Genomic DNA, 22,569 nt, shown 5'->3' with positions numbered 1-22,569 from the left:
CCAGTAAAACAAGATGGAATTAAAGAGATAAACATTAAAAAAAGGGAAGCAAACGCACAGGGAGTTCCCGTTGTGGTGCAGCAGAAATGAATCCGACTAGGAACCATGAGGTTGTGGGTTCAATTTGCTCAGTAGGTTAAGGATCCAGCATTGCAGTGAGCTGTGGTGTGGGTCACAGATGCAGCTTGGATCTGGCGTTGCTGTGGCTCTGGTGTAGGCCGGCTACAGCTCCGATTAGAACCCTAGCCTGGGTACCTCCATATGCTGTGGGTGTGGCCCTAAAAAGACAAAAAGACAAAAAAAAACAAAAAAAAACCTCACAGATTTCAAAACCAGTCCTTCTGTTACCATAAGTGAGACCACTGGAGGAGGGGAGAATTGGGAGGGTAAGAATAACACATACACACTACGGTATAAAACAGATGATTAACATGAGAATCTACTGTATAGGACAGGAAAATCTACTCATTAGTTTTTAATAACCTATTTAGGAAAAAAAAATGGCTGTATTTATGTGTATAACTGAATCACTTTGCTGTATACCTGAAACTAATAGAACATAAATCAAATATACTTCAATAAAATTAAATTTAAAAAAGTTAACAATAGGTAAACCCGGGTAAAGAGTGTACATTTGTCTTTTATACTATTCTTATTCTAGAAATCTTCCTGTACATGTGGAACTATTTTTATTTTTATTTATTTATTTATTTATTTTTAGTCTTTTTGCCTTTTTTCTAGGGCCGCTTCCCACGGCATATGGAGGTTCCCAGGCTAGGGGTCAAATCAGAGCTGTAGCCGCCGGCCTACGCCAGAGCCACAGCAACGCAGGATCCAAGCCATGTCTGCGACCTATACCACAGCTCATGGCAACGCCAGATCCTTAACCCACTGAGCAAGGCCAGGGATCGAACCCGAAACCTCGTGGTTCCTAGTCGGATTTGTACTGCGCCACAATGGGAACTCCAGAACTATTTTTAAATAAAAAGTTTTTTAAAAAGAGAAAAAAACAAAAGTTGAAGGAAATTTGTTAGCACTTTCAGAGTACAATAAACACAATTATACATAAAATAGTATATATATGGTATATATGTATAGATATACATGCAGTTAAAACATTGGACATTTACTGTTTAGGACTATATAGGCATTAATTAGTTGGATTTAAAACTATAGGCAAAGAGTTTGGTTGTCCTACATGAGGCTCTATTTTTTTATTTCCAGATTTACATGTGTTCTAGGCCATGGACATTGCTCTTTCTTGGGCCCGCCTAAAATTCATGTTTCAAACATTGGCAATTTGGAAGTCCTTGTGGTACAGCAGGTTAAGGATCCAGCGTTGTCACTGCAGTGGCTTGGGTCACTGCTGTTGTGTAGGTTTGATTCCTGGCCCTGGAATTTCCATATACCAGGGGCTTGCTTCCCCCACCCCATGTTGAATAACAAAGGTTTCTATTGAAAGAACTCTTGATTTCCTACTGGGCACCAGTAGGAAGAATTTATTTATAGGCCTTGTTATGAGTTAGAGGGAATTTGGGGTCAACTTTAGAATATCTGTCCTTTAAGCAGGGAAAAAAAAAGCTTGATATGGTCGAATGACAAAACTAAAACAATTTAGTAATGAGCCTGATGTCCTTTATTCATTGAAAGACAATCATGGGTTGGAGGAGTACAGTACCTTAGCATCAGAGCACTGCTCCTGAGGGATTTGGGGTAAGAGCACGTTTACAGAAGGAGCAACATGGAAGCAACATGATTGTCTAGGAGGTCCAGATGGGAATTTCCTTATAAGGCTAACAGGTCCTATTTCCTAGGGTAAACCAAGCTCGCTAAAGCTGAGTTGGAGGATTCTGATGGGTGTGTTAGGATTCCTTGGCAGGTTATTTCCCTGACATGCTTTAGGTGATGTAGGTTTAGATTTGTGACATGGACCACACAATGATGGCTTCCATTGTGTGGTTCCCAATGTAATATACAACTAGCTTTATCAATATCCACGGAAGCTGTGTATTTATCAAGGCGCTGTAACTTGTCTTTTGAAGCCAGGTCAACAGCATCCCCCAAAGAATGTCAAAATTTCAAGGTGTGAAATATGTAGATTAGTTCACTGAAAGGAGTGGTTTCTCTCTTCACTCATGTTTGCGTCCAATCATTTTTAGCCTGGAACTGAAGCTCTGATAATCATTGCACAGCAGCAAAGGGGTGTGTGGAATGGGGCCACCCCTCCACACAGGTAAATGGAAGCTGGGTTACAGTTTCAGTAATCACCTTTCATTTTCCTGGATGCTTTGATTAGCTCCTCCATTCTCTCTCATCACAAATCCATGCACACACGCACAGGGGCAAAACCTTGGAAAATTGCAATTTTCCATTTTAATTAGAGAATCAGTACGGGCCGTGTCAGCCAAACGTTTGATGGAGTAGGTCCAGCTTCAGTCTCTGTGTCTTCTTAAATCCATGGCCTTGACAAATCCTGCAGAGCCTTTTCCTTCTCCTTAGCTTTGGGATGGATGATTTTACAGACTCTTTCAGATTTTAATTTCAGTTCTCCCCTGTTAAAAATAAAATGGCAATTACAGATGTTCTGTTTCTGCTTAAGGTTTTTCTTTGTGGGGGTGGGGTGGGCATTTAAAGGGAAGCCTTGCTCATAGTCTGTTCCTTTGGAGAATGAAAATTTGTTTATGTTAATGAGTAAGTGAGATACTTTATTCGACCTTGAAAGGGTTCATGTTCATGACTTCTTGAGGGTGATTTGGCAGGATAATTATGTTGAAAATGGAAAATCTGAGTGTTTTAAAAGTAATTTTGTAGGACTATAATTGTATTATGCCCAGGTTAAGGGAAAACTATTTATATGAGGAAATCAGAGCTGTGGTAGAAATAGCATCACTGTGTGCTTTTTAAAAGATACTTACTATAGGAGAATCTGACCCTGAGGAAATGTTGAACTGATTAACTAGTAGCAAATGCTCTATGATGTGAGGGTAGCTATTCAGACCAGTGAGAAGTTTGTTTAAATGCAGTAACCAGATGGTTTTCGTTAGCCGTAAACCTTAAACATATGTAAGTCCACGGATGCACTAAGTTATGGATCTGTGCCCTTTCCTTGCCAGGCAAGACTTTTCAGCCAGTGAAACAGAGCGTTCCTTGTTCCCTTTCCCTTTTCCTTGAGACTGAGTAGGGAGGAATGCTGCCAAGCTAGCTGTATAAGGAATTTTGATCTCCTTGATGATAACAAAGGGAAACTTTTGGGGGAAAGGGAACACCCAGTTTCAAAGACAGGGGGAGAACTTGTTTGAGCAGCTTGTAAATTGCATCAGTCCTGGGTGTAGGTTTCCAGGGTCACCTCTGCAGATTGTCCCAGATTAGGTCCATATAATTTTGTTTGTTGATTTTCATTTCCCCTTGGGCCCTTTTTAAGCTGTTTTCTAGCTAACTTGCTTTTGGAAAGTCCATTTTCACTTGAGGACCTTGTTTACGTATTATGACCTAAAATATTGTTCTGGCGGCATAGTTTCTAAAAGAGCGACAGCCTTTTTAGGTATAATATTTGTGTCTCTGTCTTTCAGAGCATTCTGTAAATAGCCTGTTGCTTTTGAGGCAGTGTGTGTATGCACCATTGTCTTAACCAGTTACTCTGTGCATTGTGGCTGAGTCCTGTTTTCCCATGGGAAAGCATCCCTGCTCTTATGATGTCAGTGGAAAGTCACTCAGTTTACAAGAATTATCTTCATCTTCAGCCTCTCAGGAATGCATGGGGCATGAATGGCCATTTATAACAGGGTGCCAATTTTTAGGTGTTATCTTGGATTTCTGCCAAGTAACCTTAAGTTACTCTAGATAGTGTTAAGAGGAAAACAAAAATTAAAATGTAATTGTTACTTAAGTGGTTATAACTCCCATCACTAAAGCTTTTTTGTTTCCTTTCTATTGAAAAGAGAAGTGTTTTTAAAAAGTTAGGAATAATTATCTTTAGGATGACTTTGTCAGAGTCGACATTTTCATTGCAGCAAATAACTTATTTTAGGACCAAAAGATTTCAGTTTTAAAAATGTCTAAGAATTCCCGTCGTGGCTTAGCACTAACGAACCTGACTAATATCTGTGAGGACCTGGGTTTGATCCCTGGCCTCACTCAGTGGATTAAAGGATATGGCATTGCAGTGAGTTGGGGTGTAGGTTGAAGATATGGCTTGGATCCCCCGTTGCTGTGGCTGTGGTGTAGGGTGGAAGCTGTAGCTCCAATCTGTCCCCTAGCCTGGGAACTTCCATATGCCGAGCAGGTGTGGCTCTAAAAAGAAAGAAAAAAAAAATGTCCATATTCACAGGTTGTGAATAGGACCCTGTGTGTGCTGTATTAAGCCATTTTTTGAGGCTTCATTCAGAAAAAGGGATTTGGAGTTCCCTGGTGGCTCAGTGGGTTAAGACCCAGCATTGTCACTGCTATGGCTTGAGTCACTGTTGTGGCATGGGTTTGATGCTTGGCCCAGGAACTTCTGCATGCCACAGGCATGGTCAAAAAGAAAAAAAAAAAAAAAAGATAAAGGGTTTTGAGTAAACCTGTTGGGCCCTTGGAAAGCTATGTGTTATCTCACATGTGACCACCTTGGCTGGTGATGGTTTCCTTCTGGGTGAATGCCAGGGAGCGGGCTGCTGCTAGTAACCAGACTTTGTTTCTTAAACGGGTTGTTTGATGCCAGTGAGGATCCTGTGGGTTGTTTGTCTTCTTTTAATTAACTGAGCCTGGGATATCTTTCTTAAAACATGAAATTCTTTGCAGGTGGGCTTCATTAAGAATAGAAACATTTCTGGTTCCATTTGTTATCTCCCAGCCAGTTACTCTGATCTTGTTCACAGTTGGTGTTGATTAGAGAAAGAATTTTTGCCCTAGAAACATGATTTTGGTATTTATTCATGAAGGGTCTCTTGTAGTGTCAAATGTAACAGATGTATACATATGGACAATTTTATAATTTCTATCATAAAAAGTTTTCCTAAGTAGTGAGGAAGCAGAGTTTGAACTATTAAATAATCTCCATTCTAAGAAAATGGGGCATGTCCGTGATCATAACTACCTATACTTATTTTTAAAGTTGATATTAGATCTCATTTGGTGGAAAATACAAAAGGAAATGAAGCAAGGGTTTTCTTATCCTAACTCCCATTATCAAAACTGAGAGATCATAAGGCAATTAAAGATGTTTTCCAGTAATATAACAGGGCCATAATCAATTCATTTGAAAGGCACGGGGGAAAGATTACCACCATTTGGTAACTGGCACATACAAACATACGAGCAGGTGGCATCAAAATAACTGTAAAGTCAAAAAGAAGAAAGGCTAACAAAGTGAAGAATGGACAAAATACACGTTCAGATGTCAAGGTAGGAAGAAGTGAAGAAACATTTGATGTCTTGGTCAGGAGGGGTGACCAGTTGTCTCAGCTTGCCGAGGGACTTTCTCAATTTTAGCATGCGGAGTCTCACATCCTGGAAACATTCCCCTCAGTCCCAAGCAGACCGAGATGGTTGGTCGTCTTATTGGTTGGTCATGGCAAGGACGTGCCTGATTGACTGCTTTGTCCTCAAAACTACGTGAGTGCCTAGCATGTGTTCTATACTCAGACGTAATGAATGAAGCCATGTAGCTGCTGTCATTTATTATCGTTGCTGTTGTCATATTGGAGTTGCCTCTCAGCAGCTAGAAGGTGAAGGAGTGTGATCCCCAAGATGTCTTGAAGTTGGGAGACAATGTCCGAATCTTGAGGACTGTCTTAGGCTAAGGAATTGAAGGATTTTGAGTTAGTGATGGAATAATCAGAAAAATAAAGAGAGCCAGCATAGTTCATTGTGACAAAAGCCAAGGAAAACGACTTCCCAGGAAGAATTATGTCTGTCACAGAAGTTGAAAAGTGACGGGTACTGAAGAAAAAGTCTACCTGCTGTCTGCGGAGGTCATCTGTAGCCTCTGAGAAAAGTGTTTGAATGGTGGGAATGTAAACCAGACTTCATGGGTCTTACGAAGCAGGAGAGAGGGTGGTATCAGTGAGTGTTTACGTCACCACCTGATAGGGTTTGTTGGAAGAGAGTAGTTCCTGTGGAACACAGGTAAATTATGGCCACTAGCCAGGTGTGGCCTACCATCTGTTTCGTAAAGAATTTTTTTTTTTTGTAAAGCAGCCACACCCATTTTGCATGTTGTCTGAAGCTGCTTTTGCCTTGCAATCACAGTGTTGAATAGTTACAAGAGAGAGTGAGTATGGTTCACAAAACCTAAAATATTTACTGTCTGGTCTTTTACTTAGAAACGTTGCTGACTCCTCTGCTCTAGAGGCTAATCGTATGGAGGGAAATAGTTTTCATCTCTTTGCTTTTCTCAGTAGAACAGATCAAAGGCTATTTGGGGATCCATGGCGGAGCTGGAGAAAGGGAGGAACTTATTGGGTATCTATTGCTGTGTACCAGGTTACCTCAAATCTAGTGGTTTAACACAACAAACATTTATTATCTCAGTTTCTGTGGGTCGGGAATTTAGGAGTATCTTCCGGGTGGTTCTGGCTCGAGGTCTCTCTTAAGGTTTCCGTGCTGTCAGCCAGGGCTGCAGCCAGATGAAGGCTTGAAGAGGCTGGAGGATGTTTGCAAGCGCACTCACATTGCTGGCAGCAGACTCTGGGTCCTCCTCACCTGGGCCTCTCCTCGGGGCTGCTTGAGTGTCTGTACAACATGGCCGCCAGCCTCTCCCAGAGAACAAGGACGAAACCCTGGTGCCCGTTGTGACCTTGTCTTGGAAATCACCCGTCGTTTTGGCCCTAATTTATTTGTTGCAACTGACAAACCCTGATACATTATGGGATGGCAGTGAGAAGAGGATGAACACAGGAAGTAAGGACCACTGGGGGTCTTCTTGGAAGCGGACTACCATGGGGGAGAGAAATCGGTACGTCCGTGTTCCTTAAGGGGAGGATGTGGCATGAAGAGCCTTTGTACTCACAAGGAGACAGCAACTATGGTGACCACACTGTAGAGAATCTGAAGTTCAGAGAAGTGTTGAGATAGAGAAGGGGGAATTCATTCAAAAGAATAATTACCAACTTGGTAAAAGATTATTCCATTTACTAAATTGTAAAATGCCTTGATAATGGAATTTACAATATAGGCAAAGCCTGTATTTTATAAATAAGTGAATGAATTAAACAAACAAAAAGATTTTATATATTTATCCATATTATAACTAAATTGTATAGGCTCCTTTGCATCTAATGGAGCGTCTTATCAATAGCTATCTCTTCTCATTTGACTTTCTTACAATGTTATTATTTAAAGCATTGCATTTCTTCTTACTCCCTTAGGAAATCTGTGAAACTTACTTTTATGGAACACTGCTTAGGCTGCTTCTTTGCATCAGTCGGAAAATGAACCTCTTAGTTTCTGGCTTGGAAATTCGAGGTGGTGGACAAGACCCTAAACTGGGGACTTGGGGTGGGGGTGAGTCTCAGCTGTTCTGCTGACCATCTGATACTGTGGCCTCAGCTGCTGTTTGTTACATCTGTCAGTGTAGAGGCAGAACTTGATGAAATATACCTTCCAAATTAGAACTAAAAATGTAGGAAATGTTGCCTGAAACATGGTTTTGGAGATTGTGCCAGGAGCTTTCACACTCAGGTCTGTGATAGGTCTCAGCTGGGTTCAGTGCCGGATGTTTGGCCTTGTTTTTTTAAAGGACATAAATCCTCTTATGGATTTATGGACAAAATATATACGACAACTAGACTGGACAGATGTTTGATCTATTTCTACATTTCTGTGGGAAGAAATGTCAGGAAGCTATTTCTTTAACTAAAATCTCTCGGCGTAATTTTAGTGTTGTTGCTTTTCCCTCCTGTGAGCAATTTTTAGAAATGAGGAGTTCCCACTGTGGCTCAGCAGGTTACAGACCTGAATAATATCCATGAGGTTGTGGGTTCCATCCCTGGCCTCTCTCCATGGGTTAAGGATCTGGTGCTGCCATGAGCTGTGGTTTAGGTAGCAGAGTTGGCTCCTATTTGGCATTGCTCTGGCTGTAGTGTAGGCCAGCAGCTGTAGCTCCGATTTGACCCCTAGCCTGGGAATTTACACATGCCTGCTGAGGATGCAGCCCTAAAAAGCAAAATAAGGAAAAAAAAAAAAAAAGATACGATACAAATTATTCTGGAGTCACCTGGTTCTCAACTGCATGAATGGCTTCTGTTGGAAGAAAACTCTTCTTGGTATGGATTTCACACATCTCCTCAGCAGCTGGATTTAACAAAGGGGGGAAATTACTTTTCCACTGTGTCTTTTGACACCTTTATTTCGAGGAACACTTTCACTCCTGTGGATTTCTTTTTCATCTCTTGTTGATTTTTTTTTCTTTTTGAGCTATCAGAACCTATTAAATGAGATAGTGTTGTATTTCAGAACTTCCATTTTCCCCTTTAAAAATATTTATGTTGGGAGTTCCCATTGTGGCTCAGTGGGTTAAGAATCCAACATAGTGTCCATGAGGACACAGGTTCGATTCCTGTCCTCACGCAGGAGGTTAAGGATCTGGCATTGCCTCAAGCTATCGCATAGGTCGCAGAGCTGCAGCTCTGATTTGACCGGTAGCCTGGGAACCTCCGTATGGCACAGGTATGGCCCTAAAAAAGCAAATATATTTATATTTGAAGGTAATGCCTATGGGCAGAAGAGTTTGGAAGAAGGGTTTGGAAATACAGAAGGGCACCTGTTTTGGTGATGTAGTGTGTCACCTGCAATGGTTTTGGTGACTTGGTGTGTCATAGCTAAGATCTACTGAGAGCTTAGCTCACAGCAGGTTCTCTGCTGGGCTCTGGATGAGACTTGTCACCTCCTTACAGTGAGATTGGGGAGATGGGACACCAGCATCCTTACTGTACTCTTAAGAGCTGGGAGAGCGATCACTAGAGAATGTTCTGGATAAAACCAATGGAATGCCCAATATAAGCATTCATGTGTGTGCATGGTAAATTCTGTAATCATTTTTCAATTCGAAAATTCATAACGTTGTCACTGTCTAACTAGTAAAACATGCTAATACCGTGCCCTCCTCTCTGAGAGGTGACATACAGCCTTACTTCCAGACCTGGTCACAGTGTAGGACCTTGGCCTTGGGCTTTTGTGTGAGTCGTTTGGAGGTTATTATGAGAATATGGTTTCCTCCAGAGTGATTATATTTTTTTCAGAAAAAAAAATCTGATTTTATCATCAGAACCTTTCAGTAAGCAAAATTTATAAACTTGTCAATGAAATCTGCTGTGGGGAAAATGTACAAACTTTCCATAAATAAATTCTTCTTAGTATTGCTATTTTTTCATTTCAGTGTTGGAAAAAAAAAACCCACTGTATTATAGGTGATTGGCGATGTATGTAGTATGAATAGTGCTTCACCCAAAGGAATTCATAGTTGATAATTCTCAAGAATAGAACTATGTTTGGCATTGCTCCATGCCATGTTCCTCTTTATAGCCGTCCTCCTCAACCTATACCCCAGAGTCCTGGATTTCCGTAACTCACCGAAACTTACTTTTTCAGGTGCCCACTGATGGCAATGCCGGCCTGCTTGCAGAACCCCAGGTTGCCATGTTCTGTGGCAAACTCAACATGCACATGAATGTGCAGAATGGGAAGTGGGAGTCAGATCCGTCGGGGACCAAAACCTGCATTGGCACCAAGGAAGGCATCTTGCAGTACTGCCAAGAAGTAAGTCTCTGCTGGTGGCCAGCCATTCATGTTGGATCACATGCACCTTTTAAGACAAATTTAACTCTTTTGTTTTTGCATTTTGTCGCTTGCAGTGAACATCTTGGTTCCCAATGGTTCACTGTACCATTAATATATTTACTTGCTTTACCCTACTGTATGCATAAATATTTTTTAAATTATGTCATAGAACACTCTTGGGATAGACCATAATGGAAGATGATAGAAGAAAGAGGGGGGTGTACCTATGACTGGGTCACCTTGCTGTGCAGCAGGAATTGGCACAACATTGTATACCAACTGTTCTTTAATAAAAATAAAAAGTCATAGAACAACCGTCTATAAACCAACTGAAAGGTCGTGTTGGGTGTTAAATGGTATGTGTACTTCAATTTAACAAAGGAGAAAAGCCCCAACTGAGTCAAGTTTAAGATATCTTGGCACTTTTATCTTTAGAATATAACATTCCCCTGTGGGTATGCAGTCAAAGTATTATTTTTAAAAGTAAATAAGAGTTTCTGTTGTGGCTCAGCGGAAATGAACCTAATATCCATGAGGATGCAGGTTTGATCCCTAGGCCTTGATCAGTAGGTTAAGAATCTGGTGTTGCCACAAGCTATGGTGCAGGTTGCAGATGGGGCTTGGATCCAGTGTTGTTGTGGCTGTGCTGTAGGCCTCAGCTGCAGCTCCAGTTTAACCCCTAGCCTGGGAACTTCCACATGCCGCAAGTGCAGCCCTAAAAAGCACATGCGTGCATGCGCACACACGAGTAACTAGAATTAATTTTCTCTATTTATGTTACCAATTTGATACATTTTAGTTCATTTCTCTCTCTATATTTCATTTGTTTTTCTTTCCTTATTTTATTATTCAAAAATGTAAAACATGTACATCATTCAAACAGTGAAAAGAAGTTATACTCAGAAATCTCACTTGCCACCCACTCTCTGTTAATAAACATTTTCATTGTCCTTGATTTATCTTCCTTGCAATGGAGAGAACATATATTTTTCCCTCTTATAAAAAAAGGTAGCTTACAGTAAGTGCTGTTCTATACTTTGCTTTTTTAGTATAACTTTTAGATCTTGAAAATCACTCCCTCGCCATTCATAAAGATCTTCAGCTTTTGTGTATTTTTTCCTAGTTTTCATGTAATTGTTGTATAGGGTATTTTTAAAAATATAATTCAGCTTAAAATAACTAGCGTCCAAGGCATTTTGTCCCACCTATCTAGAGAGTTATCTGTTCCTATGATATGTGGCTTTTTGTGTTTTAAGAACATTTAAAGGAATTAGTCTTATGCCTCTTGGCAAAGCAAAATTCCTTATCCTCCATAAACAATAGATAACTTGGTAATGTTTTCTTTGTTGTAATCTTCTTTGTATGAGAATTTTTTTTAGCCTTTTTGATCAAAATGAATATTTAACAAAAAAATATATATATTTAAACATACATATATGCCTAACATATATGATTTTTTCTGTTCATAACACTATAAGAAAGGACAACCTTTACATTCTAATTCATGTTTTGAGAAGCAGAAAAGCAGCTTCATCATCATAATATGTTGCATATCAAGTAATTTTTATCTTGAAGTATGTGAACCATGGTGTGAAAAGATAATTCTTCATATTTAAGTAGAAAGCACTAACAGTTGCATCCTTTGTATTTTCTTATATTTAAGTAGAAATCACTAATATTTATATCCTTTATATTTAAAAAATATTATATAAAGACTAACAATAAATTCATTTTTTGCCCAGATATGACATTTCTAAAATATACATTTTTGAAAATAATATTCACATTCTACTGGAGAGTTCCTCTAGTACAAGTTTGTGGATAAATTATGAGTTTGGTAAATTGGAACTCAGTAAGTGCATGCTTATAGGCTTGTGACACCATTTTACTTTTCTGGATATGCATGCAGATTATGCATTCTAAATGTTAAGTAAGTTTTTTTAAAGGCTAGTTCTCAAATTTATGTAACGACGTTGACCACAGCATCATTTTCTGTTGAATGGCTATCTTGACATATGTGTCATAGTTGGCATCTAAGTTTTTCCACATTGTCAGTTATGAATAATCAGATGTTTTTATGTTTGTATGATGACTCTATAAAAATTATTCTTCGTGACTCTGAGAACAACCCTTATTCCCACTCCATTAGAGAGCCCGATAATGCCTGGGTAGCTTCACTTCCTGTTTTAGTCTATTGTTTGTCCTCAGGCTAAGCCACAGAGTGGTTCAGAATCCCAGCCCCAGACTTTACCAGATTGTTGGTGACCATGGGTGGGAAGGAAGGAGAGTGAGTGCTTCGGTGGTTTCTCCTTTGTCTTGCAATTCTGGTTATATCTGTCTGTCTCCACTCACGACCCACAGAGGTCTTGTAGGACAGTGCACACAGGCCAGAGTCTTAAGATGTGTTAGACAAACATAGGCTAGAGAAGAAAGAAGGGGTCAGACCATCAGGCCTTGTAACCCTTTTCATGAATTTGGTCTCTCCTTGGTAACAACAGGAAGTGTCATTGATGGTATTTATTTTTTTTTAAAAGAGAATGACCGTACAGTAACATTTTCAGAAGTCTCTGTCTTGCTTTGTCAGTCTGACCCCATATCTAGTTTCTCAGTTCCCCAGCCTCTGCTCCTGTGCTGTCCAGGCCACTAGCCACTAGCCACACATGGCAGTTGAGCACCTGCAGTGTGGCTGGTCCAAACTAACATGTGCTGTAAATGTAACATAAAGACCCTATGTCAAAGATTTACATGAAAAAAGAATGTAAAATAATCACATTAATAAGTTTACATTGATTTCATATTGCTATTGAAATGATATTTCATATGAAATCAATGTAAACTTATTAATGTGAATTAACCCAACACCATCAATCAACTCTACTTCAGTAAAAAAGATATAGAAATATCTTGTATGCATGGTTTTAAACATCATGTGTATGTTACTAAATTATGAATATACATGCTATTAAAATGAATTTCAGGAGTTCCCGTCGTGGCGCAGTGGTTAACGAATCCAACTAGGAACTATGAGGTTGCGGGTTCGGTCCCTGCCGTTGCTCAGTGGGTTAACGATCCGGCGTTGCTGTGAGCTGTGGTGTAGGTTGCAGATGCGGCTCGGATCCCACGTTGCTGTGGCTCTGGCGTAGGCCGGTGGCTACAGCTCCGATTCGACCCCTAGCCTGGGAACCTCCATATGCCATGGGAGCGGCCCAAGAAATGGCAAAAAAATAAAAAAATAAAAAAAATAAAATGAATTTCAGCTGTTTATTTTGACTTTTTAATGGGGCTGCTATAGAATTTAAAATTACGTAGGTATTATATTTCTATTGTATTTCCATTGAACAGTATTGGTCTCCCACCCCTACCCCATCCCATACCACCTGTGATTCTGGGCTGTAAGGGTCTCAGATCCTATGATTTGCAAATGAAAGAGGGAAGCAGAAGTGAGGAGTCTCTCCAGATCGTCCCCTAGAATTTTACCGGTGTGTGAGGATTAGAAAGGAAAGCTTGTTTGGGGTCCTTTAAATACACCTGTCATTAAAAACATGTTAGTGCAAAAGGATTATATGAATGCTTTTCTCGAGCCCAGTGGTTCTCCCTTCATCCTTTGACATATGTCTGTGGGTGTTAAGGATGCAGTGGTGAGTAGAATATAGGACCTGTTCTTAAAAGAAGATCTAACTGGAGAGAGAGGCTTATAAATAATTTTAACAGCGTAAAAACTGATGATGATGATGTTGATTACGATAATGTTGGCTTGTGGCAATGATGTTGATGATGCTTATAACAACTGACTTTTACTGAGCCCTAGCAGAATGATGAGCTACCTTGCCACGTGCTTGCCCTCATTTTCTTCTCATGATACCTCTGGGGAAGAATCCTGGGAACAAACTTTGGTGAATTGCAACATTTAAGGGGAACAAATACAATCAATGGGGGAGGAGCAGTGGCCAGAAACCTTCGATCAGAACTAGGGGATACTCACAAAAATATATCCATTCTTTTTTTCCTATATAAGGTATTACAGACTATTGGGTAGATTTTCCTGTGCTATACAATAGGTATATGTTATCCCCACCTTTCCAATTCCTCCCTTCCCCCAAAGTCTTCACCTATGGAAACTATAAGACTGAGATTGAAATCTGAGTTTGTTTCTGTTTTATCTATAAGTTCGTTTTGTATCTTTTTTTTTTTTTTTGTCTTTTTAGGGTCAATACCCATGGCATATGGAGGTTCCCAGGCTACAGGTCGAATTAGAGCTGCAGCTGCTGGCCTACGCCACACTCACAGCAATTTGGCATCTGAGCCGCATCTGTAACCTATACCACAGCTCACAGCAATGCCAGATCCTTAACCCACTGAGCAAGGCCAGGGATGGAATCTGAGTCCTCATGGATGCTAGTCAGATTCGTTTCCACTGAGCCATGATGGGAACTCCCCCCCCCCCTTTTTTTTTTTTTGGTGGTACACCTGGAACTAACGCGACATTGTACTCCAAAAATGATTAAAAAAAAAAAAAAGAAAGTGCTAGGAGGTATTATGTTGTGGAAGTCAAACTAGGTTAATATCTAAATGAGTGAATGCAAGTGTGATACAGACCAGAAATGGCTGAAGTACAATTTTTGACAAGACAAATCGTGACTCCCTTGCAAAATGAATGCACACTGAAGATTTTACTCCATTCATTAAGTAGGTAACATGTAATAGTTTAACCAGTTTGACTTGAAGAGATTTAAATTCTTTTTCCAACAAACTTCATCCACGTGGCTGTGAACAGGAAAAATCTGATCTGTATTGCATGGGACAGGAAACATTTGCATTGCTATCAGATTTCTTCAATATTTTTCCCTTACGGAGTTGGATAGCAAGTCAATCATAAAAACATACCCTGTAGAATCAGATCATCCTTTCCACTGCCACCCCCCAGACTCTGGAAGACAGCATGTGCAATTCATTGCTAGGGCACCACTACATAATCTTTTATGCCCATTTCTAAATCATGGACATTGTTTTATAATAAATAAACAATTCTTGGAGTTCCCGTCGTGGCTCAACGGAAATGAATCAGCCCAGCATCCATGAGGATGCAGGTTCCATTCCTGGCCTTGCTCAGCGGGTTGAGGCTCTGGCATTGCTGGGAGTTGTGGTGTAGGTCTCAGACATGGCTCAGATCTGAAATTGCTGTGGCTATGGTGTAGGCCAGTGGCTACAACTCCAATTAGACCCCTAGCCTGGGAACCTCCATATGCCTCATGTATGGCCCTAAAAAAACTAAAGAAATAAATAAGTAAACAATTCTTCTAATTTGGCCAATAAAAGTTCATTGTTGATCTTTGGGATAGCAGTTTCAAGGGAATAGCATGAGAAGAAGTCATATTGCAGTAGCTTATAGGAGGAATAACATGAATGGATGGTGAAGCCATTTGGGTCTCTTTAAGGAAAGACCAAGAGGCAGAGAGCTGTGGGCCATTCACATAAGAGGGAAAGACTTTTTTTTATTGTTGTTGAGCTTTGTTTTTGAAAGGGAAGAACTTACAGAATGGGAGAAAATAGTTTCAAATGATGCAACTGACAAGGGCTTAATCTCTAAAATATATAAACAACTTACACAACTCAACAGCCAAAAACCCAACAACTCAATTGAAAAATGGGCAAAAAGCCTGAATAGACATTTCTCCAAAGAAGATATACACATGGCCAACAAGCACATGAAAAAAAGGCTCAACATCTCTAATTATTAGAGATATGTAAATCAAAACTACTATGAGGTACTACCTCACACCAGTCAGAATGGCCGTCATTAATAAGTCAACAAATAACAAATGCTGGAGAGGGTGTGGAGAAAAGGGAACCCTCCAGCACTGTTGGAGGGAATGTAAATTGGTACAACCACTATGGAAAATAGTATGCAGTTACCTTAGAAAAGTATACATAGAACTACCATATGACCCAGCAATCCCACTCTTGGGCGTATACCCAGGCAGAACTTTCCTTGAAAAAGACACTTGCACTCACATGTTCGTTGCAGCACTGTTCACAATAGCCAAGACATGGAAACAACCTAAATGTCCATCAACAGACAATTGAATTAGGAAGATATGGTATATACACACAATGGAATACTACTCAGCCATAAAAAAGAACAAAATAATGCCATTTGCAGCAACATGGATGGAACTAGAGACTTTTATACTAAGTGAAGTAAGTCAGAAAGAGAAAGACAAATACCATGTGATTTCATTTATATCTGGAATCTAATATAGGGCACAAATGAACCTTTCCACAGAAAAGAAAATCATGGACTTGGAGAACAGACATGTGGTTGCCAAGAGGGAGGGAGAGGGAGTAGGAGGGACTCTGAATTTGGGGTTAATAGTTGCAAACTATAGCCTTTGGAATGGATAAGCAATGGGATCCTGCTGTGTAGCACTGGGAACTATGTCTGGTCACTTATGATGGAGCATGATAATGTGTGAAAAAAGAATGTATGCATATATGTGTGACTGGGTCACCTGGCTGTACAGTAGAAAATTGACAAAACACTGTAAATCAGCTATAATGGAAAAAATGAAAATCATTGTTAAAAAAAAAGGGAAGGAACTTAAGCTGAGGGAAGCTTAAACTAAACTGTGAGAATGGTAACATCCATAGTAAGAAAACTCGGCTCAACTATCTATAAAACTAGGAAGAAATGAGATCCAGTTGATAAGAGATTGGTTGAGTCTTAGGAAGGGGAATCAAAGATGGGGAAATATGGAGTTCCCTTCGTGGCTCAGCAGTTAACAACCCCAACTAAGATCCATGAGGATTCGGGTTCGATTCCTGGCCTTGCTCAGTGGGTTAAGGATCTGGTGTTGCCGCGAGCTGTGGTGTAGGTCGCAGATGCGTCTCGGATGCCACATTGCTGTGGCTGTGGTGTAGGCTGGCAGCTGTAGCTCTGATTTGACCCCTAGCCTGGGAACTTCAATATGCCACAGGTATGGCCCTAAAAAGCGGAGGAAAAAAAAAAAGGTGGGGAAATTGTCAGAGTGCGTTAATTAGGCAGTTTCTGTTGCTACTTGCATGAAATCCACTTGTACATGGAGAATATTTCTTCCCATAGATCGAGAGGATCTTGGGGTGGGGATAGCTTACAGAGTTTTTAAAAAGGCATCCAGAACCCGGGTCACCAGATATTGGAACTGAGACCCAGTGTTGACTGGAATGCATCTAGTGGGCCCTCTTGTTTCTGCTTATCTTTTTTCCCTATGTTCACCTCATTTTCTCCTGCAAAGATGAGCTTCCTCTAAGAAGCTAGGGAAGATGGCAGCCCATCACTCTGGGAGTGTGTATCCCCACTTGGAATCCCAGCTCTCTTCTGCCAGTGTGCACTCTGATTCCCAGGAGGGGTTCTTATTGCTCCTGCTATTGGTCACACATCTAACTTTGGGCCAGTCCCCCCATCCACAATGACTGGGAGTGGCCTGTCTTGGTCATGAGGGTGTATAGCTTGTTTGGCAGCCCAACCAGAGCCACGAGGTATGTGTGGGGAGAGGAGCTCTTGCCAGGAAAAAAAAAAAAGACAAAGCGTGGCATGGGGTGAAATAGAGTAATGACCACAGCCCAACACAGTGCTTAGAAACACACAGTGCCTTTTAAATTGTTTATAGGTTGCAGAATGGGAAGTTGAGGGGAGTCATAATGCATTGTGACTTTAACCAGCCTTAGGGAAGGTATGGGGGGTGTGGGAGAGGTGTTCACTTAGAACCTTTAAACAGTGTTTGACTTTTGCTATTGCATGATGTACCCTAAACTATCTAAAGCATTCCTTGTTGATATTTTAGGGTCTTCCTGCAACTTTCCACTTTGTAGGTAGTCTGATATTTTTCTCTTATAATTAGAAGTAATGAATCATTTGTAGGATTGACTTATTTTATGTATTGTTGGAAATGTTTATTTTCCTTTGTTCTTTTTTTTTCTTTTTAGCTCCGTGGTTTTATTTTAGACAGTTGATTGATTCCCTGTTATGAAACCCAAGGAAAATAATGATCATAATTTTTCCAACTGACTTTCTCACAGGTTTTGTAAGCCATATTCTTTGTATATTCTTGAAGTTTAATATTATGGTCTGTTCTGTCGCCATATAATTCTCATAATCGTAGATTCTCTGTTGAACTGGATTCAGTGTTTACAGCCCATCCTTTCACCAAAACCTCTCTATTCCTATATTGTTTGATTCCTCTATTTTTTTGATGCCTGTCCTCTTCGTTATTTCTAGACATTATTTTTATCAAAAAATAGCTTATGTATGGGATTTCATGTTATGTATAGGGTTTCAGGTTCACAAGTGTGTTTTCTTTTTTGTTTGTTTTTTTTTTTTCCAGCACCATGAAGATAGTCATCCACTATATTCTGGCATGTATCACTGTAAAAATTCCTCTTTTTTAAAATGTACAAAAACCATTACTGTCACCACTTACAGTGCTATTTATTTACTGATCATTTTCTCCTAATAGTGATGAGTCATTTTTTTCTTTCTGTTCTTAGTTCCGCTTGTGACCAAAACACAGATGTTTTAGAGACAGCTGGTTGTGTCAAAGAGGCAGCTGTGAGCATTCTGTGGTCCTAGAACAAAATGAAACCAACTGAACTTATGACCGTGACCTCATTTTGACCTCTTGATAGCCAATTTATCTCACTCATTAAATTTGTTTTTCCAAGGATTGCCTGTATAGCTGTATATCAGATCTGTTGGTGCTTAGCTTAATATAATGTGTCAAATATTATTATTTTGATAGTGAATTATCTGCTCCATGTCCTTCATAGTCTCATGTTCCTCTTAAACTGTATTCCCTTCTGTCATTTCGTTATTATTATTGCCATTTTTGCCTCTTGATTTCTTTGGTCCTATCATTGGTTAAGGGCAGGATTAGGGGGAAAAAGTAAAAATTTAGTCTTTTAATTTTGCTCCTGGTTAAAAACCCATTACAAAAAATTTGATTGGAAAGGTTGTTAGAAATTTATGTTTACTTAATTCAGCATTTTATCCCCTATCACCCAAATTCCTAGTACTCATAATTCCTTCCTGTTTCGCAATCGTAGTAGTTAGGGTTCTGCCCATCATCATTTAAATATTTGCATTTTTGAAATGTAAAATTTTTCTTTACATTTTTTTTATTGGCACAGTCAGCACTATTCTTTTCTTCTTTCTTTCTTCCCCCTTTTTCTTCCTTCTCCCCTTTCGTCTTTTCTTTCTTTCTTTTTTCTTCCATCAAATGTGTACTGAGGACTGCTATAGACTGAATGTTTGTAACTTCCCCATAATCCACATGGGAAAGCCTTATGTTCCAGTGGGATGGTATCTGGAGGTAGAGCCTTTGGTAGGTAATCAAGGTTAGATGAGATCATGATGATGGTGGGGCCGTCATGCTGGGATTAGTGCCCTTGGGAAAAGAGACACCCGAGAGCGTGCAGAGAGTTTGCTTTCTCTTACTGCTCACACAGAGAGGTAATGTGAGGACTCAGAGAGAAGGTGGTGATCTACAAGCCAGGAAGAGAACCCTCACCAGAACCTGACCATGCTGGCACTCTCATCTCAGACTTCCAGCCTCCAGAACTGTGAGACAATAAATTCTTGTCCTTTAAGCCACCCAGTCTATGGTAATTTGTTATGTCTGCCTGAGATAAGACTAGGAATTGCTGTGGCTCCTTTGGGCAAAAGGATGATAGGCTCAAGGTGTCACTGAGCACTACCATTTCTAGGGATCGTGCTTTACAGAGTATTTTGTACAACACTTACCTCTGACTAAGAACACATGAAACATCATTTAGTAACTGCTTGGGCACAGTGCCTTATATTGCTCTCTGCATTGAAAGAGCCTCCCTTAAAACGGGCTTTTGGTCTTCTGCAGAGACTGTTGCTGTCCATTTATAGACTTGTAAAGAAATTCTAAAGCAAGAATTGGGAGTTGTTGGACCCTAGTCCAGATTTGTCCCCAGTTTATTTTCACCCCATTAAGATGCAAGTGCCATGATAACACTCAATAGTAGAGTGATAAACATGTAGCATGGCTTTAAAACTTTAGTTAAGGAGTTCCCATCGTGGCGCAGTGGTTGGCGAATCCGACTAGGAACCATGAGGTTGCGGGTTCGATCGCTGCCCTTGCTCAGTGGGTCAAGGTTCCGGCGTTGCCGTGAGCTGTGGTGTAGGTCGCAGACGCGGCTCGGATCCTGCGTTGCTGTGGCCCTGGCGTAGGCTGGTGGCTACAGCTCCGATTCGACCCCTAGCCCGGGAACCTCCATATGCCGCAGGAGTGGCCCAAGAAATGGCAAAAGACAAAAAAATAAAAATAAAAATAAAATAAAACTTTAGTTAAATATGCTAAGTTATTGCCGGTCATACTTCATGAAAACATGAAGCAAGCCCTAGGTTGTTCTATATGTGACCCTGTGATAGTGTATTCTGTTATTGACTGTTGATGAATTATGTCTCCCCTCAGTTACATTTTCCTCTTCAGTCTTGGTTGGTCATGAGACTTGCTTTAACCAGTAGAATGGAATAGTAGTGACATTGGTCTGGTTCTGGGTATAAGCCTCAAGAAGGCCTAGAATTTTCTCCTTTTGTGCCCTGGAAAGGCAGCCATGTGGAAAAGTCCAGGTGGAAGAGAATGGAGGCCCTCTTTCAGTAGCCCTCCCTGAGCTCCCAGCCAGCTGTCAGCACCAACCATCAGACCACATGCAAAGCCAGGTTGGACTTTGCAGCCTTCCTTGCAGTGCTCTAGCTGGCTACACCATGAGAGGCAGAATCACTCCGCTCACAGAATTGTGAGGAATTCTGAATTATTACATAGTAGCTAACCTTCAAGATGGCTTCCAACAGTACTTGCCTCTGTCCTCATTTTCACAGCCACGTGTGTGCAGGGATGATATGTGGAACCAATGGGATATTATAGAAGTGATGGCATGTGATGTTTGAGGCTTGATCATAAAAAGCACGTGGCTTCCACCCTAAATACTTTTTCTGTGGTGGAAGCTAGTTGCCGTGGCATGAAGACACTCAAGCAGTGGACATGTACTTGTGCTGAGGACCTGAGTGCGCCTGCCAGCAGCCAGAACTTGCCTGCCAGGCACGTGAATGAACCACTTGGAAGTGGATCGATTCTGTAGCCTAGTCAAGCCTTCATTGGACCACAGCCCCATCTGACAACTTGACTGCACCCTAAGATCACTCATAAGCCTCTTCCAGACTCCTGACCCACAGAAACTGAGATAAGAAATGCTTACTGTTTGAAGCTACTGAGTTTTGGGGTAGTTTGTGTACAGTAATAGATGACCACAACTGATGCTCCCTTAATGATTATTTTCCTCTATGGTCCTTTGGTAGAAAAAAATCCTTTCCTTTATTCTATACTAGATGCAGAATGTACTGCTGTCACAGAAGCGATTTGATTATAGCTGTATAAATTATTCATCATTTAACAGCCTAAAGTGGCCACTTGCCTTAATGAACTGTTACATTAACCAGATGTTGGCCTAAGGAACCTAGGAGTTTTATAAATATAAGTAGATCAAAACTAGGATAATATTCCCTTTGAAACATTCTAGAAAAAATTAGAATTTTTGGATTTTGTTGTCCTTTTTCTTTTGGATGAAATGAGATTAAAAAAAAATTGCTTTATTGAAACCAAAGGCTTTAGGTTGGGAGAAGAAAACATTGGAAGTATACTTTAATTGTTCATCTGAAGAATCTCGTTCCATCCCAAATTTAATTTAAACAAATTGAGCAAATATTTACTGGTTTAGGATAGGATTTTATGTCATGTGTTGCTGAGTGGCCAAACACAATTCTTTTTTTCTTTCTTTCTTTTTTTTTTTTTTTTTTTTTAAGTATTAGTGATGCAAACTCTTGTATTTTCCACAGAGAATAAATGATTAGTAGCAGTAATTTATTGGGTGGGATTTGCCCCCTCTCTATTTTTTTTAGGTAAGCTTTTATTTTATTTTAGGTATTTTCATTTTTTTACTATTCCTTTTTTTAAAAAAAAAATTATCAGCGTATAGTTGACTTAAATTGTTGTATTAGTTTCAGTTATACAGCAAAGTGAATCTGTTTTCATAGATTCTTTTTTCCCATGGAGGTTATTACAAACTATTGAGTAGATTTCCCTGTGCCATACAGTAGGTTCTTGTTAATCATCTACCCTATTCAGTAGTGTGTATATGTTATTCCAACCCTCCCAGTTTCTCCCTCCCCTCACCCACGGTTTCCCCTCTGGTAACCATAAGATTGATTTTGAAATATGTGAGTTTGTTTCTATTCTATAAGCAAATTCCCTTGTACCATTTTTTATTAGATTCAGATGTCATTCTTGCCCAAAGGGAGCTTTATAAATAAACAATCAAATAAATTGAGAAAAGAATTTAGGAAATTGAAAATGCAGAATGAGGCTGTAGAGGATCTTGATTATAAATCTGGGGTTTGGGGAGTTCCCATCGTGGCGCAGCAGAAATGAATCCACCTAGGAACCATGAGGTTGCGGGTTCGATCCCTGGCCTCACTCAGTGGGTTAAGGATTTGGCTTTGCCATGAGCTGTGGTGTAGGTTGCAGACGCAGTTCTGATCTGGCATTGCCGTGGCTTTGTCGTAGGCTGGTGGCAACAGCTTGGATTAGACCCCTAGCCTGGACACTTCCATATCCCATGCTGTGGCCCTAAAGAAAAGACAAAAATAAATAAAAATAAATAAATAAATAAATCTGGGGTTTGGGATCTCATTCTACATGTGAGTAAATGCTATGGGATGGTGGTTTTTTTTTTTTTTTCCAGCAGGCGTGTGTT

General features: G+C 40.1%; 1 protein-coding gene across 7 annotated transcripts in view; it reads left to right on the top strand.

Annotated features, from left to right (window-relative positions):
* Window positions 1-22,569, top strand: part of APP (amyloid beta precursor protein) — a 281,953-nt gene that overhangs the window by 51,489 nt on the left and 207,895 nt on the right. For all 7 annotated transcript variants that reach the window (XM_047795032.1, XM_047795061.1, XM_047795050.1 and 4 more), the window contains exon 2: window positions 9,568-9,735. In XM_047795032.1, the coding sequence (XP_047650988.1) occupies window positions 9,568-9,735 (168 nt within the window). The remainder of the gene's footprint in view (window positions 1-9,567; window positions 9,736-22,569) is intronic.

Source organism: Phacochoerus africanus, chromosome 1 (genome assembly GCF_016906955.1).
Source record: "Phacochoerus africanus isolate WHEZ1 chromosome 1, ROS_Pafr_v1, whole genome shotgun sequence".
Lineage (NCBI taxonomy): Eukaryota > Metazoa > Chordata > Mammalia > Artiodactyla > Suidae > Phacochoerus > Phacochoerus africanus.
The sequence above is the reverse complement of the archived record's forward strand: the minus strand, read 5'-3'. Positions and strand labels throughout refer to the sequence as shown.